General features: G+C 38.5%; 1 protein-coding gene across 4 annotated transcripts in view; it reads left to right on the forward strand.

Moving 5' to 3' along the window:
* Positions 1–19,772, forward strand: part of MAGI2 (membrane associated guanylate kinase, WW and PDZ domain containing 2) — a 1,119,445-nt gene that overhangs the window by 963,563 nt on the left and 136,110 nt on the right. For 3 of the 4 annotated variants that reach the window (XM_031454751.2, XM_031454755.2, XM_031454757.2), the window contains 3 exons: positions 2,461–2,650; positions 10,772–10,813; positions 17,597–17,688. In XM_031454751.2, coding sequence (XP_031310611.2) covers positions 2,461–2,650; positions 10,772–10,813; positions 17,597–17,688 — 324 coding nt within the window. The remainder of the gene's footprint in view (positions 1–2,460; positions 2,651–10,771; positions 10,814–17,596; positions 17,689–19,772) is intronic. The other variant, XM_031454752.2, reaches the window with a different exon arrangement.

Consider the following 19,772-nt stretch of genomic DNA (forward strand, 5'->3'; position numbering starts at 1 on the left):
TCTTTCTGTCATAGCAGAGGTGCAGAGAATTCGGATGACCAAAGGAACCCACAGTGGCTTCCTAGAGGAATTTTGCTATCAAATGAATTATGAGGTGTTTATTTAAAGATTTTTACTAAATGGGGGCAAAAGGGCTACTGAGCAGGAAATTAGCCAGAACTCCAAGCAAATTTATCAGTTATTTCCCTCAATGTATTATGTGAAAAAGCACTCCCATTATAGTTACAGATTGGCTCTGACCCAGAATCTGCTGCTGACAGCTGCTAGACCTCTTTGTGCTCCTAGAGATTATGTTTCATATTAGGGAATCTGAGCTCAACTAGGGGTTTTCCATCTTTGTTAGCTGTAGAACCTTGGTTCAAATGAAATCTTGGTCAGTAGCCCATATGGAAAACAAATTAAAATGAAGCCAGTTGTCTTAGTTTCTTTGGACAGCTATAATGAAATACCAAAGACTGGTGGCTTATAAACAACAGAAATTTATTTCTCATAGTTCTGGAGGCTGGAAGTCCAAGATCAAGGCACAGGAAGATTCAGTGTCTGGTGAGAGGCCACCTCCTAGATGGCCACCTTTTTGCTGTAACCTCACCTGGCAGAAGGGACTAGGAAGCTCTCTGGGGCCCCCTTTTTAAGGGCACTAATCCCATTTGTAGGGCTTCAGTCTCCTGACCTAATTATCTCTCCAAAGCTCCATCTCCTAGTAATATTACCTTGGGTGTTAGCATGTCAATATATGAATTTTGAAAGGACTCAGACATTCAGACCGTAGCACCAGTCTTTTGAGAAAAGGGTCAATGACCCATTTCTTTATCAATTTGCTGGCTTACCTGACCCCTGCCACAGTCCCAGTTAGGTAAATGGGTCACAGGGACCTTCTTGTTACACAAGGACACAGTACATAGTACCTCACATCCCTTCCAGTTTTAAAATATTTCTTGTTGCTAGGTGAGAGCTGGAATTGGAGCCCTGACCAAAATACAGCCATCTTGAAAACAAAAGCAGGACAGTGTAGTAGGGCCCAGAAACTATCATCCTGCCAAGCTCAAAGTAGTGTGTATCAAAATAGGTTTTAAGGAGAGAACAAGTGACCATATTTTATTGATGATTTCATTCATTCACTAAATTAACATTTTCTGAACACTTACTACATTTGGTTGCAACAGTGAGAGAGACTGTGTCCCCTGCAGTCTCTATCCCCAACATCATCTGCCTGAGGAGACAGGTAGACTTGCAGTTACAGGTGGGCATGGTGAGGGGTGTGAGGGGTGGGGAGAGGATGCTGCGGGAGCACTCAGAAGGGACAAGTAACTGGATCCAGAAGGCCTTCTGGAGGAGATGTCTCATCTGAATCTAGTCACCAGATGAAATGAAGAAAGGAGATGGAGGAGTGGAAAAACGGAAAAACTTTGTCGGCAGAAAGAGAAATAAAGAAAATATGCGAAATTCAGAGGTTGGAGAGAGCCTGATGGGTCCAGGGGATGAGAAGAGAGACCGTGAGTGGATATGAGAAAGAGGAGCAGAGCCTGGGCCCTGAGGAGCCATCTTGCCCCACCAGAGCGTGACCTTTATCCTGAGGACCATGCTCACCCAATGCAAAATTTTAGACCAGAGTGTAGCCTGACCTCATTCTGTACATAACAGGTTTATTCAAAACAGAAAAGCAGAAGTTGAGTTTGGATGAGGAATCAGCTGATTGTTGAAGTTGGCTGTACACACAGGTGCTCTCAGTGAACCTGGCTTTCCCGAGAAAAGGAGGGTAGTCCCGGCTTTACCTCATGGGGCTACAGTGAGGATCAAAGAAGAGAATGCGCATGAAAGAGCTTGGTGAACTGAAAGGTGTTCTACTGATAGTTAATAAATTATGATGGTAGCAGCAGCATTTGGGGAAATAAACCATCAGATCAGCAGTAAATGAGGCTTCATAGAAGACTTTGAACAATTCACAAATCCCAGAGGGTTGTGTAATTACTTATAAACTGAGGAAAGTGATTGAATGTTCAAGTATAGGAGGTGGTTCAGATATCCATAGGTGTCCAATGAATATGTACAGACTACTTTATCTTCTTTAGTAAAAATGGTGTAATAAATTGGGGCCATCTTAGAAAAGGAATAAAACCACACAGTTATAAGCACTTACACATAAATTATCTTGAGATACATATCTTTATTTTACAGGGGTAAAAAACAGACTCAGAGAGATTAAGTGATTTGCTGAAAATTACTAGCTAATGGATGACAAGGTTATAAAAGTTTCCATTTGAAAGTCAGACACCACTTGTATTTATAACCATCCACGGTGCTTTATTATATAGAAATAGAATCTTCTCTCAAGACACTTATACCAAAGTTTTGCATGTTTCCTGAAAGAAAAGTCTGCAGGGCAAGAAAGTCAAAGGTAAAGGTGAGGGCTGTGGTCTGTGAAGAGGCAAGAAGCAAGCTCTGTTTTGTTTCCCTTTGCAGATAATGGATCGATGGGAGAATCAAGGCAGTCCTCAGACGAGTTTATCTGCTCCGGCCATACCGCAGAACCTGCCCTTCCCACCTGCCCTTCACAGGAGTTCCTTTCCGGACTCAACAGAGGCCTTTGACCCAAGGAAGCCTGACCCATATGAGCTCTACGAGAAATCTAGAGCCATTTATGAAAGTAGGCGTAAGTGAAAGCCACATGAGACAAGGGTACATTAGTAATAGATGAAGCTCTGCCATTACATTGAGGCTGAAATGGTCTGGTGTGATTTTGTTGTCTGAGGCTCAAAAAGTATCTCAAAAGTAAAGCCAGCTGATCTAAACTTTTCTTTAAAAAAAAAAAAAGGCCTGTGAACTCTACAACGGAAAAGCTTCATATCTTTTGGCTTTAAATTTTATTTCCTGCTTTTCCCCCTAAGTCCCTAAAGAAAACCAGGAATGTATTTGTGGGGAGGGGATGGGGAGTGGAGGAAGAGGTCACTAATTTTATTGAAGTCACTGAATAATAAGAAGAAATGGTTGGAATTTTTTTTGTTTAATCTGATCTTGAGTCTGAAGCTTAGATTTTCTTAGCACCATGAATGTAGTCATTGAATATTTTAGAAATGTGAGTAAAATGTTGGCCAGGTCCTCCTAACTCCTAATCATGAAAGTAACGGTCCTGAAACCAGCACAGAGCAGGTACCAGTCATTTCTACCTGAAACTTCTGCCTCTCATTTGATGCACTGGGGCCCATTTGAAACCTGAGTCATAAAATGAAATGCCGTGTCTGTTCTTGTCCTATTTGAAGGTCTTCTAAAATTATTTCATTGCACTTTATAAATATTAGAGAACAGAGGTTTTTAATATTGCGTATACATTCATGGTGCCCCTATCTGCTATCGTAACAGGCCATCTCTTTTGAATGTTAGAGGACGGGAATCCGAGTGGCATGAATGTATAATCTGTGAGGGAAACACACAGTATAATATGAACCTGAGTAATGCATCAAGAAAACTAGCCAAGTGAGAAGGGGCTGGTCCCTGGCGCTCCCACTTACAGTCTGCTGATTTCCTTTGTTTCGGTGTTCTGCCAGTGTCTTCTTTCCAACTTTATCATCTGAAGCATGAATAGCAAGTTTTAAATTGTGTGTGATCTCAGAGGATCTCAAATCTGCTTACTCTTTGATGAGCTCGGGGGTTGAGAATTATTCACGCAGCTGGTAAGGGGGAAAGTAGACATAATACCTTTTCCCCATCCTCTGCAACTCTCTGTAAAAGTAATTTTGGTTGATAAACTAGTTAGGACAGCAGGCCATTGAGAAATCATTTCATCAAAATGAACCTCTACCCCCTACCCCCACTGCCTTTTTGAAAAATAATTGGTTATGTTAGGACTACTGCATTTCATTCTTCCCCTTCTGGCTGAACAACCGAAATGTCTTTAAAGGACTGTACAGTTAGAACGTCTGTGCTGTGACAGAGTAAGAACAAAGTAGACATTTTTCGCTGTATGATACAGGGTATGAATTCAGGGTATTAATGCTCATTAAACTGAAAAAACTGAAAAGATTTTAGCACAGTTCTTAGTACCTTTTCTGCTTCAATAACTGAGTATTTATTGAATACCCACTTGATTCTCAGTACTGTGCGGAGACACAAAAGATGAGTAGTAAGTCCTGCTCACACAGATTTAACTGGGGAAAGAAGAAGTGTAAACAAATAGAGATCAAGGTACAGGAAAAGTCCTAACTCAGAAGATGGAAACACACTGCATCCTCACGTCCTTGGCTTGTTAAATTTTGTGGTTACGTTGAAGGAGCGTCAGGAGATGTTCCCTTGTTTTTGTCCCTTCATTAGTCATTTGCTCCCATCCTTCTGCGGATTCCTGGCCAATGCAAAACGTTATTATTCAGGACAAAGGCAGTGTTGGTATTTGTTCCATCTTCTCTGTACGGCGTCTGATGCTGTTGTGCCCTCGGTTTGTGAGCAGCAATTGTTCATGACCTTGTTTTCAACCCTAAAGGCATTCTGATTTCTGTATCCAGGCCCCGGCAGTGCTGTTTCTGTTCATTGCCTTTCCACTCCTCACCTGTAACAAACGGGGCAAACCAATCCGCCTTAACCTCCCGTGACTCTCTTTTCAGTCCTCCTCTGGACTCTGCACCTGCTTTGCATCCACAGCCACAGCCACACTCACAGCAAACATCCGACTCCCTGCCCTGTCCCCCCCGCGCCCGCATCAGAGCCCACAAGGGCCGCTGCTGCTGCCTTTTGTTTCCTTAGCTCTCTCTAATGTCTCCAAGGTCATAGCAGTGCTTTCAGGGTCACATCTCTTAGGAGCCAAAAGAGGGCAGGCTCATTTTCTCTCCCATCCTTCTCTTTCAATCCTGTTATTTCATAACACTAAATGGAGTGTGAATGAAATAAAGAAATTGTGTCAGAGTCAGGAAAGCCCTGCCCTGAAGATGAAGGGAACCAAAAAAAGCCAGGTACCTCTTCCTTTAGTCTCTGGACAGATGATGGGCTTACTCTGCTTTCCCAGGTTCATGTGCTGGGGTCTTGACAGAACAGGACAGACCTTGGCCCTCTATACACTTTCTGTTTACAAGTATGAAGAAGTCTCAGCTCTCATTTAAAGTTTCAGAACAATACCAAAAATATTTTTTTAATGACTGGGGGAAGTCTCAGTCTATTTCTCATCATCTTCAAATAATATTTTTTTAATGCTTATGACATGTGTGCATCCAAACAAAAGACCCCTATCTGAAATTTTGACTGAGAGCCACTCCTATTCTCTTATTCCTTTGACTCACATGCAAAACATTTAGGTTTGATTCTATGTATTGTTTCCCTGAACTTTTTTCTGAGAGAAAAATCAGTGGGACCTGGGAAAGTATGGAAGGGAATCCTAACCAAAGCTGTCTAAACTAAGTCCTTTAACATTTTCCTTGACCTATAATGATATCAGGGTATTCTTTACAACCAGATCCAATGCTACACAGATTTTTTGCATTCATGTTCAAAACTGGGTTACAGTAACCTAGTAAAAGGATGTACCTCCACCCACAAGCTTCTGCTCTGCAGAGCTACAGAATGTTTGTTATATCAAGGCTGTCAAGAAGTATTTGGATTCAAATCACCAGTCTCCTGCAAATGATGGAAATTTATCAAATGATGTAAATGGTGCTGTGCCTCATTTGGCTCATAATTAGATTATGCTGACATTTTAATGTGCATGCACAGGACATCTTAATAAAGATGTACTCCTGAAAAAAGATGCTGTTATTTTAAACAAACAGAGACAACCGTAGGATACCAAAGTCACATGAAACAGAACATGGCAGGTACATGCTTATGAGAGGAAAGCTAGAAACACCTCCTGTCTTGATATGATCTTCTAATGGTGAGGTAGGACTCAAGAGAGAAGGAGGACTCTTCCACCCAGCAGGCAAGGCGATGCCTGATTTCAGAGCATCAGGCAGGGTACCCAGAGGTGGCACCTCCAGGCTCCACATCAATCAAGAATATGAAACACAGTATGTGTCTAGAACTCTCCTAGGGTCTCCACAAGGGAAAAATCACAAGAAATAATCTGCGTTCACTGGAAGCTTACAGTGAAATTGGGAACAAAGATGTAGGAAAACAATTTCTGAACCAGATTACATTATACAGCAGAGCAAGTAATATCAGTGTGTAACATGCAAAATTTTGCAGTAAATATAGACAATAGTTTATAGTTAGACAGACCCATAGTTTCTTGTTCTATGTGCAAAATGATGTTTAATCAGGACAGTGTCTTGTGTTAAATATCTTTTAATTACCAAAAAAAATCTCGTTAGTTCTTATTGGAGAACTCTTTGTAAAAGGAAGATTTTTTCTAGTTCCATTCCTCCTAAGCTTAAAGCTTATATACATAATAGAAGAACCATGCCTAAAAAGTCCGAAGAGAAATTTTGACCAGTGGGGTTTCTGGATTTTCATGTTAGTTATTCAAGCATTGACCCTATATCATTACCAACAATTTCCAGAAAATAGCAAAAATCAGCCCACCTTCATCTCTAGCCAAGACTTTTAGATAAACCTCACTTTTCTTTGTGTAATAGCCTCTGTTGATAATTGACTTCTTGCTGTTTCCATTACTTGACTTTTTTAAAATTGAAAGCAAAGAAAAATACCCACCTTTGTGTAATGAGATAAGCCATGCTATTTTTTACTTCTCCCTTCTCTGTCCTTTTCCCATAAATCTCATGAAAGAAGGACTTTAATTTTCTTTGCATTCACAAGAGGGAGAGTTTGAATTGTCTCAGTTTGCATGCTAACATTCTCAATGTTGGGCTCCTTTCACCATTTCTAACATTGGGGGGGAGGGGGCGATTTCTAAAAGCAATCCCTGCTTTCCCCATCCCATCTCCTCCTGCCATTCCTTCTCTGTATGTGATTGCACCATTGCTTCAGTCACATAATTCTGATATGATAAAAAATATTTTATAATGGCCTACTTACCCATAAGGCTACCTAGGGTGACTACTCATGCCAGTTTGCCTGGGACAGTCCTGCTCTGGTTTGTCCTGGCATAATTAATAGCTCCCCTTTCACGCTCCAGATTGTCCTCATTTGAATGATAAATGAGATGATTTCTCTTTACTACATAGTCCATTAAAGAGAGAGATGTCATTACTGTCCAAGAAATACGTGTATCTAAAATGTACAGACCACACATAAAAATTTTAAAACCTACTCAGATAAATTATTTCTTTCAAGCTAATTCATTTGGCTGACTGAATCTTTGTCCATACGTTTTATCCCTAGTTTGCAGTAAAGATGTATGTGGTGCCTTGTCTTGGTAGCCACACACCCACTGAACTCCTCCCATGCCCCAAAACCTGTACATACGTGCAAATCTAGAGCATGGCAAATGGAGTAGAAAGAGTAGGTAGTGGAGCTTCACTCATTTAAGTGAAGAGAAGTTCTCATTCTTATCACAGAGAATAAATCAGATTCAACATTGCAGTGATCACAAAGCCAAAAGGGAGTTAACTGTGTCTGTCCTATCTGTCTTCCTGTTCCGAGGAAAGTTTGTACTCACACAACTGCAGAGACATGGCTACCCTGGCTCCTGCTTTTCATGCTAAGCAAGGCAATACAAGGTGCTTCCCAAAGGAAATGAGTGTGGCTCACTTTGGAATCTGACAAAAGAAAGTTTTGATCATGCTGATGAACTTGATGATTTAGGAATGAGGGCCTTGTCCTGATGCTTCACTTTTCTTGACGACAGACTTACTCTAAAGGTTTATCTTGTCCCCCTCAGTTCGTGGGGCCATTTCTGGGTGGTCGTGAGGCATAGTCCCCATGCAGGCTCAGAAGCCGGAGCAGACAAGCCAGTGAAAACAGAAAGAGAGAGGAAAAATCCTTGTTCTCTGAAATTCTTCCCTCATGATTCTGTCCCTTGGTGTGAACTCAAGTTGAATTATGACTGAAGTTGTCCAAACTTTTTTCTCTTCTCATTGAACCTTGGTTATTATAAATAAGCAGTTTATGAGGTACAGCATGTCCATACTCCTTTGCAGTAAGACATCACTCAAAGGTAGGATCGTAAAAGTGTCAGGGATCCGTATGGTGTAATGTGCCTTCTGGTAGAACCTCTTTAGAACAGAAATTCCTCTGGAGTTTGTTCAAAATGAGCTCACATGATCAATTTTTCTTTTGAGAAATTAAGAAGCATTAACCCATAATAAGCAATGAGTATTGCACCAAAGGTAGCAATCAGGGGTAACCACAGGCCAGTTAAAGAGCATAATGGAAGAGCAAAACTGTATTTAGTACTATATTTGACATGAAATTATAATCCGTAGCTGATCAAAAATGGACATTGTGCTTTTCACATCTATGGCCTTTTAGCCTGCACTTCTGTTGTTCATTGTTCAATGTGGAATTCTTCCATTGTTCAGAATTGTAATGCACATGTAATTCATGGCTTATCCCAGATGGGTGGCTGTATTTCTAAACCACCGGTTTTTCTGCTGCTCTTTCCTTGTTAGTGAGCAAGGGCTGTGGTTTGCACTGTCTCCCATTCTAATGGCATAGCCACTAGAAAAGATGGAGTGATGTACAAATATCCACGGCAGCACAGACCTTGAGACTAAACAGAAACTGATGATGGGAATCAGCACACAGGGTCAATGCACAGGATGCTTCATGCTCAGAACCAGAGCTCCGAAGCCTGTGCAAAGGGCTTCTGCTTGAGCCTTCCTGCCTCCAGTCTCCTTTGCCCTTGTCATTAAATACCCAATACAGTCAAGCTGGAAACATGAATAGGTTTAGGAAAGGTTTTCATAAATTCATGGCTGCCATCATGAAAGGCTACCTTGGTTTCCAGGAGAACATCTGCACGTCTGAACACTTGCTCGATCAAGCCCTGGCCTCATTTGCTTGGTCATTGCTGGTGTCCAGTGGCCTTAAAGTACCACCCACAGATGTTCTCTGAAGCACTAGCTTATTTTAGTGAAAAACTAATAAGATGATATGTAAATATTAAGACCTTTTATCAGTGTCTTTAGCATTAAAATCATAAAAGACTGGAAGAAATTTAGTAGCGTTATCATTTAAAATGTCCTCGGCTGTACCCTGGAGGTTAATTTCCTATACCTAGTTCCCATGGGAAGATCATCTTTTGCTGTCTTTACTATAATTTATGTTATGGTCTGATCTGTGGGGAAAAAAATTACCTTTCAGCTGGAGTTTCTGATATATCACATTATGCATCACTTTGCAGTTATAATATATTGATAAAGGAGATCAGTAAATCCAGTTATGTTTGCCATTTTTCACATGTAAATTTTAATTTGGAAATATAATTTCAAAATTAGTATTTTCAGGTAGCTTTGTAATAACTATGGTACTACTTTTATATTTCCAACGTGTTTCTTTTAATAGAGAAATAGCTAAGTAATAAAAGTAGTGAAATAAAAATTAGGTTGGGGACACATTTTTCCCTTGTATTTTAGAAATAGATTCAGTCTGATAGCTTATAAATTTATTTCCTTCAGTAGTTTAAAACTTAATGTCCCTGAAATCAGATGGGGTAAAAGGGGGTGGAAATGTGAGAAGTAAACTCTAAAATCAGTCCTTGATTGAAAGTTATTTAGTATGTTAAAGCATTTTGTTGACAGCACAAGTTGACAGTGTAACCCAGAGTACTTTGATGAATAAAAATGAGACCATCAGGACTGCAGCAAACTGAGTGTAATTGCTGGATGGCAAGTAGGTCCTAGTGAGATTATGATAATATAAAATGTCACTTTCACAACTAATGGAAGTGTTTAGAAAGGAGTGGTCTTCCATCCCTGATACAGCTCCACCTTTATGATGAAAGGATATTTCTCAATTTGTAATCCTAATCGGTTACACTACATATGGAGGTTTTTTTTAAAAAATAACAATTCTGCTAGAAAACTGATTTGCCTTTACTGTGAAAACACAGATTGCCTGGCAGGGAGGCTCATTCTGCCCTCAGTGAGTGAGACCAGCTGTGCAGGGTACAGTGGGGAACAGCCTCGTCATCCCCTCAAGAGCCTTCTGTTTCATTTTCATTGTTGAATAGCGTAGAACTCTTTATTTGAAACAAATGGAGCTCAGTAAGAAAGCAATCAGAATTTAGTCTTATTTAATTTTTTAAGTTTAATAATTAAAAAAACATTTTTTCATAGGGCTTTGTGTATATAGTAATAGTATTTTACACTCATATCCATGAACTTTTATATTCTGTGTAACAGATGACATAATTCTCATGAAGGATCTCTATTGCTAAAATAAAACCAATTTTACTTAACTACTTACACATAACTTCAACTATCCAAATAATTGTAAGTATCAAAATATTTGGACTGGTGTACATAAATCAACACAAGTACTGAATTTTTCACTTTTCACTTCAACGTTTGATGACACAATATCATAACATCATTTCAAAAACCTTTATTGTATTTATTTCAGGTTCTATATTGACTTAACTTTCAAATAAGCATTCTTATACTTAGAATCAAAGCTTAATGTTTGAAAATGGTGATCTTTTTTTCCATTCTGATCTAAAAGAATTCAGATTTTTACCTGCATGTGAAAGAAATACATTTACAGACATATTCATATACATAAAACAGGGTAAATCTGTCCACTAAGCCCCATGGATTTTAGAGAAAAAATTATCATTAAACATGAGCACAAGATTGGGGGTGAGTTACAATTGTTAAAAAAAAAAAAAAAGTAAAGATGAATTTTAAAATGCCATAAATGAATTTCAATATTAATTCCCGATTTTCCCATCCAGAACAAGTGCCACCAAGGACCAGTTTTCGAATGGATTCCTCTGGCAAGTATTCCTCAGTACTCACAGTCCTGTGAATGAAATGTCTTCCATTTTGTGTAACAAATCATTCTTCTGAGTAGTCTCAGTTTATTATTAGTATATAGTCACCGTGCTAATTTCACTCACCCACAGAAGCATGTATGTAAGCTAGAAGGCAAGTCTCACAAAGTTTGGCCTAAATGACTGCCAAGGAAACAAACAAAAGACAAAGGAAAATAGTTACATTCATTAACTTCCTTCATAAAATGCTTTAGTAAAAGACTAGATTAAAAACCAGGTGCCAAAGAAAGCCACCTAACTAGATCCATGCTGTCCAATACCGAAGCTTCTAGACACATGTGGCTGTGAGGCACTTGAAATGTAGCCATTCTGAGTTTGTAAGAGTGCTGTACAAAAAAAGAAACGTGTAGTACCTCATTAATTATTTTTGTATTGATTCATGCTTGAATAAAATTTGAGGTATGTTAGGTTAAGCATATATTATTAAAATTGATTTTACCTATTTTTTTTGTTTTCTAAAATGTGGCTACTAGGAAATTTTATATTACCTATGTAGTTTACATATTGTTTATAATGGACAGCACTGGACTAGATAAATAGAAATAGGAATCTAGAGTGTCTAAGGAGATTTGCAATTTAGACATTTCCATACAACTTACTGAAAATTTTGCTAATGTGAAATGAAATTATTTTCACATCAGTTGAACACCTACAACAATTTAATTTTTTAAAACCATACCCATTATAAAATGCTACATTTCAATAATATTTTAAGTTAGGATAGAATATCATAGTTTCATGTTTACAAGGGGTTTTAATAATAATCAATAAATTTACTTAAAAATAATTTTTTTGACCTAGCCATTCTGAAAATACTTATTAGTTGGATTTGGACTGAAATATTTAGTTATTATGGAAATGAATGAGGAAAAGGGAGACTCAGGTTTCCTTACTCTTAGGAAGTGCTTTGAACAGCTGATTAGACCACTGGATTGAAAGCCAGAACACTGAAACAATTGTAGAAAAGAACGTTTCATAATAATAGTACTATTTCAGGTCTGTGGGCTCACAGCACACATCTCTAGAGTGTTTCCATGATGACAGCTCATTATCCATCTCAGCTTGTTCTAACACCCCTTGGAGAATATATGTGCTTGAGATCATTTCATTCTGTAAGTTTCCATGTCATTTTTTTGGGTATGTAGAAAATATGGAAGCTGTTGCTTAGCATTTTATTCTCAAATAATGTCTAAAGTATTTGTTTAGCTTGGTCTGAAATTTTTTTAAAGCATAATTATTTGTATATACTGACTGTAAAATCTTTTGTTGTTTTGAAGAATATCTTATACCCACGGGGTAAATGAGACCTAGTAATTATTGTTGCAAAATGAAAGCCAGATTTAATTTGAGGTTCTAAATCTCAGTTTACTGTCCACAGCAAGCACATTTCTTTAAAATCTCACCTTCTGAATGTACTTTATTTAAAAACAAAAGAAAGAGATAAAGGACCATCTAAATAGCTTAAATTACCTTGATATATGTGCAAGATGATACTTTTTACATTTCAAAAAGTATGTATTACTTGAAAGAGAAAAGTTACAATATAGTTTGAGTATATTTTACTTCTATGCAATCCAGATTTTCAGGAAAAGAACCAATCCAAATATTTTGTTAAATGTCCATACAAGTTATGAAACGATTCTGGAAAATTATGACTGCATTCAAAGTAGATAGATCTCCCATACTACTGCTTGTATTTTTAAAATGTTCTTTATCAAATTATTTGGCATCATTTTTGTCTTGAATGTATTTATCATAATTATAAGGTATTTTATTAGCCTTAGCTGCACAGGATGCTCAGGTACAGAGGCAAAATTGTTAGTAGGACGTCCTAAATAATGTAATTTTGAAGCTAAGTGATAACTCAGTAGTAGAATAGTGCTGTGGTTTGTCAGGTCCACTAGATTAGCAAGTATCTTAAAACAATTAAATTCAAGAAACATTCATTCAGCAATTCCTACAGCTGTACATAATGGAATACTATCAGTAGACAGAGGTAATTATGCCATCACCAAAGGAGTGTTAGTAAGAAACAGTGAATTTATAGTCAGTCCCTTTGAATGGACAGCTCCATGCAAAGGCAAGAGAACCAGGGTGTGGAGTATCACAGAAACCAAGAGTAGAAATCACTTCTGGAGAGATACCTTTTCTTGTTTAGAAACGAAAGAAATCAGGGTTCTGACAGGGTTTGTGTCAACAAAAAATGAGACAGAAATCAATCAAAGTGAACAAAGAAAAAAAATGGCCATTGGATTTGACCATTAGGATGTCATCAGTGACCTTAAAGAGAGCAGTTCAGTAATGCCAAGAGATCAGAAACCAGACTAGCAGGAGTTAGTCAATGATGAGAGAGTAGAGACTTCACTAGAGACCGCTCTTCCAAGAAAGAAGTGGATGGGGAGAGCAAGTGGATATTAAGGATGGGGGAAATCTGAGTTTATCTGAAGGCTTTAGTTATTTGAAGAGAATCAAACGGAGAGTGAGAGAGAGCATCTACTGTGTCTAAAATGTGACTGGCCATGTTCATATTACCAAAGGTATAAAGAAAAAAAAGAGAGAAGGGATTCTTCTAAGGCAAAGATGTATTAGTTATTTATCTGGTAATGTTAGATTCAAGCAATAAAAACCTCTTAACTCCTGTTTAACTCATTCTGTATCTGGAGTGCATAGGAAAATCCAGATGCCAGGGACATATTTAATAACCACTGTTGATTCTTGAGTACTTTCTCATGCTGTCTTTCCTGGATCTCTTTACAAGGAAAAGCCAAAAAATGTATACTTTTTCCAGCAGGAAGAATTGAATGAATTCATCCTCTGGGCCAAACTATGATAATAAGCCCATGGTGCTTATGTTTAATTAAAACATGAAAGGGGATTCAAGTACCAAAATTTAATTGACATGTTTACAGCAGCATTCTGTGTGCCAAATTAATCCATAAAAATGGCATTCTTTGCATTTTTGAAGCTTGGATCCAATTACCAAATTTAATCATTTGTGTTCAGCCACCCATCCTTTTGCCTGAAACTGCACAAATCCATGTCTTTCAAAAGCTAGACCAAGGTTACATATTGCATATGAAGCCTCCTGGAGTCAGTGCAAATAAAAAAGAATCAGCTTTTGAAATACTGCTTTTCTTTATTATGAGAGAGGTTGCCCTGCTACCTGGATGTGGCCACCATTTGCTATATTTAAATATATTACCTTCTTTAATATTAATGGAAGCCGAGGATTAATCCAGACTTGTAAATTGCATTCCCATAGCCTGCCACAGTGGTCATGTAAAGTCCCTTCTGGGACGAGTATCTTAAGATGCATTATTTCGTAATGCCTGAGGATCATGGGACCCAACTTCTAAGGAACAAGCAATACTGGCCATGGGTAGCCATTGAACACCAATGTCCAAAGAGTCTACTGCCTCTTCTCAGTCCACTTCACAACCACTGCCTCATCTTGATTTGCACCAAGCAATGCCTTAGAGTACACCTGAAAGTTCTGCAAAAAGTGCTGAGGGAAAAGAATATAGGAAAAGAGCACAGAAACAGAATAAATAAGAAGAAAGAAGAGAAAAAAAAATATTGATGGGGGCATGATTGAAGTTCTTGACTTAACAGGGGAAGAGATAAAGCATGATGCCATCATTTTGAACATGTCATCAGGCCAGAAGAGCAGCTAAAGGAAAGTACCAGAAACATCATCTTTGAAGACGCTAACAAAGCAGGAAGGAAAAAAAGTCATGCTTCCAGCTTTTTGCATATAATTTTAGGTATTTTTTAAAGCCAGTCTCAAATGGGCGGGGGAAGAAAGAAACCAAAGAAAAATTATCTTTCTAAAAGCTCTTATTTTCCTTAAACAGCAACCAAAAACGAACAAACAACCTCTGCCTCAAGGCACGATCTATCGTTTAAACTTTTTTTCTAATTGACTATTTCTCTGGTTTCCATGCCCTGCAGCCTCTGAGTTTGTGTTCAAAATTAACAAAGAAATAAAAAGTAAATCACATCTGCAGGCACACTTCTCTAGTGGGTCTCCCATTGCCTCTCTCTACTTGCTCATGTACTGTGAAGGTGGCCATCTCTGCCTGGAAGAATGGAGGGTGAAGATGACATGGGTGGCATATATCACCCTGTATTTGAAATCAGAGTGGTCAGAGCAATAGTCTGGAGATCAAAATGTCCCCAAAATGCACAGAAAGAGGGGAGGAGGATCTATGCCCTGCTCACAGCTTCAGACTTCTTCAGAGTTAAAAAAATTAACTAGCAAACATCTGTGTTTTTTTTCCTAAATAAAAAGGAGTCCTGAGTCATTCATTAAGGAAAAGCTTTCCAGTTGCCCCCAGGAATCACAGTATTCTCTGACACAACTCCCTTCTACGTTGGCACATCTCAAAATTCCATTACTGGCATTGTTACAATTTCAGCATTTCCTTGGGGGAAAGTTTTACTCAGCAAATAAAATGGATCACACAGTAGATTCCTTTTAGAGCTCCTCATGCAATATGGATTGGTGCTGAAGCCATTGGAGGAACAATTTCACTCTTACCATACTCACCAGCAGTGCAAAAATGAGAGTATCTCTGAGCGATGGAAAGGTCTGGTTAAACATATGCTAGCTCTATCATTAATTTTAAGTGTCAGAAATATATCATGCTCTCTTTGTAAGTTTTACATATAGAAAGAGTCCTCTAAGTTTAAAGTCATCTAGAGAAGAAATTGCTGTGAGCATTCGTATCATAACCAAGTTTTAGAGGTTTGAACAGTGAGTAGGCATTATCTGTCATCTTCCCATCTCCCCTCGCCTTTCTGCCTCCCTTGGGAGAGGGTACCTGCCATGATTTTGTAGGGCTGCTCCAGCTGCCTCCAGATTTCCGAAAGTATGTCTCACACCCCAATATGTGATTTTATATGTGATATTGTAGACCTCAGTATAGCTGAGATTAGAAGTCAGTTGAGACTCGTAGAGTGTAGGGCAAAGTTTTCATTTTCCTTTTATCACCCAACTCTAATTAGCTGTTTAATAGGAACTGAATTCTTCTGAGTTGTCTTTTCTTTAAAATATTAATGCCTATACAGTTTGTAAAGGATGACTAATGGATGTGGAGATCCAATTGGTTATTCTTCTTTGAGTTTTGTGTTTGTTCTTGGGTGGAAAAGACTCTGGTTATATGTGCATCTGGTCACAAAAGGGCATGAAATTCAGTGTCTTGGATGATATATGCTAATATACATTTGTACTTAAGTGCCTGATTCACCTTTTTTTCCTTGAAAGCACTAGACACATAATCATTTTATGCCTACATTTCAGAAGTGAATGACTTGCCTTCCACTTTTCACTGGGAATGCACAGCCCAGGTTGGAGGGCCCAGCATCACTGTGCTTAGTTTACTGTATCATGTCAGCAGGTCCACTTACTGTAGAACCTGGAAAAAATTTGCCTGGCCATCACTTACTGAGTCTTTCTCTCAGCTATGACTATTACTGTATATCCAAATGGCTCAGACATAAGCTTCCTGTCCCATGAGGATTCTCCACTGAAATCCCATCCCAGTTTCCAAAACCATTCTGTTTAAGCAAGGAGAATTTAGCTTAATACTTGCTTCTGTCAGTTCTAATACTTCCTTTGAACTGTTAAGGCCCAGAGATCACTAAGTACTTCTTAAGCAAAGGATGGCATTAATAAGTATTCCCCCGAGTTGCTGATCATCGCTTGACATCCTAATAGTGGCCGTGAAAGTATGCACAACCCAGACATGGTTGAGATGTTTTCCCCTGAGGAAGGTTCAAAGGGCCAGGGGCAGGGAGTAAGCTTAAATCATATTTAAATCATATTATCCTTAAAAAGGCAAAAGGTTTCTTATTTTTATTCTAGGGCTGGAAAAAAATTACATTCAGAAGAGTTTCCTGGCTTATTTTTAAAGTACATTTCTGTTCCTCCAGCTAACTGCAGAAAAGTATCCCTTTTCTAGTTTTTTTTTTTTTTAATATGCTCATGAAGTCAGTAGTGAACCTACTAGTGGCTTCTGTATTTTAAAATGCTTTGGGGGATAAGAGTTCACTTAAACCCAGGCAAATTTCTACCCCTAAGTTACGAAAATCCTAAAGGAGTTTGTCAGAAAATTAAAACTTAACTCAAACCACAACAGAGCAAAGTTTAAATTTTATCCTTTCTAATTTTCACAAGATTTTAAAAGAGACAACTTCTATTAGGTGTAAGTATATCTGTCCCCACTCACCATACACACACACTAAACAGGACACATTGAGTCATAAACAGCTATTAGTAAGTTATTAGGTAGTACTTTACCAGGTAGTTCCAGGGTGTTACCATCTGTTCTCTCAAATGTGTAAAACAATTGTTCTAGTCACAGTAACATCCCCAGAGTGACAGCTAGTCTTCTTGAGGGCAATCTGTGTTTTCAGGAAAATAAAGAATTACAAAGGCATCATTTTTTTTTTTCCACTCAGGAAATTCATGTGCTCCTTCTGCCTATAATCATACCCTAGTAATGCCCTTGGCTGGTCACTGTTAATCCAGAGACCACTTAACTTTGGAATGCCTACTTTTTTGTTACCATATATTTTTTTTTTTATCCTCTATGCTCTTCACCAACTCTTACAGCACTCTTATTAATCACATCCAAAAAATTAATTTATCATTGGTGTGTTCAGTTCCTCAGGGGGTGGGGAGAAGGCAGGATTCATTACTCAATGGGATCTCCTTTATGCCAGGTCCAGATTATAAGGAGCTGGATGTTCACCTTCGCAGGATGGAGTCTGGATTCGGCTTCAGAATCCTTGGGGGAGATGAGCCTGGACAGCCTGTGAGTTGACTCTTCTTTATTTCCACACTTTGGGTTATGGTGTGTGTGTGTGTGTGTGTGTGTAAATATCATTCAGTATGGTATCTAAAAGGAAATCTTTTAGTACTCAACGTAAAAATTTTTGAGGTTTGTTTTACCTCAAAACATGCCAGTGCTTCTGTGCCAATATATCATCATAAATCAATGCATAGTTCATTAAGAGAAGGGCATTACTCTTTTTAACAATGGACTGGATTCCTCTTGAATATTTCAGTTATTTAATCGTATTGGACCCCTGTTCTCTGGGCAGGAGCTCACAGATAAACATGCAGTATGGCAGAAGATACATGTGAGGAGATGATGCAGAACAGCAAAATAGTTTGTGTTTTCAGTCAAAACTAAAGGGGAGAGAACACATAGGGATAGACACGTAAAATCAAACATAGTCCTACAGAATCTCAGCCAGATTTGAATTAGGGGATTACCGTGAGAGTGTGGGTGTTCATGAAGTCAGCTTCAGTTGGCACAATGTTGAGAATTTGGAAAGGACTCTGGAGAAATTGTATATATTTGTATAAATATATTACTTATAAATTATATTTGTAAATTATTATATGTTAATTTATTCATGAATATGCAGAAAACACAGCAAGTTAGACTTATGAGCATGTATTAACATATCAGCCGTAAAACACTCATTGTAAAAGATGTGTCTTAAATGGTACCCAGTGTGACGAAGTCAAGTTTACAAAAGGTTTGAATAAATGACACCCCAAACCAGCTGAGGTACTAGTACCCCAACCTAGCTCTGCAAGGGATAAAGCTCTAAGGCTCAGTTTCCTCTGTAAGATGAGAGTAACAGAAGTCCTCTGTTGCTTTAAGAATTAAAGAAGGTAACCTAGACAAAGCTCTGGATCATATTAGCGGTTGAGTAAATGTTTATCATCATCATCTCTCTTGTTGGTCGATTATTCCAGAAAATAAAACTGAACCACTGACAGGCAGATATCTTCAGGAGGGAAAAAAAGTTAATCTGACATATTAAAGGAATCTGTAAAGGTGTGGCTGGCTCCACCCTGAGTCATAAACTATCAGGTGCTCACCACAAGTCTCCTTATTAGCACAAATTCTCAGGTACAGTCCAGGGGACTCACCATGGACCACGAAGACACTCCTGTTCCAAAGGTGTGGAGGTTACCTTTCAGGAAAAGCCAGAACTGTCTTATTGCACAGCCTTATTCTTAAAAGATACTGAATGAAGGAAACAAAACAAAATCGTATCCAAAATAAAATAGCAACTTAAGATGATCTTCACAGCATTTTGTGGGACACTGGGCACTCCATGCTGAGACTTTTGTGGAGGATTTATGAGTAAATCCACCAGAATCTATTGCACTTATACTAACATGATGCCTCCAACTTACAAACTTCAGAAGTCTCCACCAGAAAGATGAGCCTGTTTGTTCTAGAATGCACTGACTGACATGCCTTTAAAAAAAAAAACAAAAACAAAAACAAAACCTTACCAATCTATGAGCACCTTGAAAACGAGGGCCATGTTTTGATGGTGTTTGTGTCTTCCAAGCCTAGCATAGAGCCTGTGACACAGTAAATGCATGTCAAATGGAATTGAAGAGAGCCCTCCTCATCCAGCCAAAACTGTAATCTGAGCTTCTCAGAACAATAATGATCTGAAGTTTATATATTTTGAGACCTCTAAGTCCTGCAGGCTCTGTGGAATTAAAATGGCCTAGTCCTGGAATCAGGGATGGTGTCCTGGTAGCCCTACACCATGCTTTGCTTAGCTCCCCCAGCTAAACATTGCTGTGCATCAACTAATTTCACATTTAAGAAAATTTAGAGTCCCGTCTCCTCTTGAAAATACATCTAGCAACATCAGGCTTGCCTTCCTCCATGACAACAACTGGGGGAACTCAGCAGTGGTCCTTTTTATACTGAGTGTGGGCACAGTTCCCAAAACTGTCTAATGCCTATGTTATTTATTGTGTCTTCCGTCTTTGAGATTCCCATCCCAGAGGATTAGATTAAAAGAAATCAAGAAGATGAATATTTTGTTCCAAAGGAATCTTCAACCAGAGTCAGAT

The sequence above is a fragment of the Camelus dromedarius genome, chromosome 7 (assembly GCF_036321535.1).
Source record: "Camelus dromedarius isolate mCamDro1 chromosome 7, mCamDro1.pat, whole genome shotgun sequence".
Lineage (NCBI taxonomy): Eukaryota > Metazoa > Chordata > Mammalia > Artiodactyla > Camelidae > Camelus > Camelus dromedarius.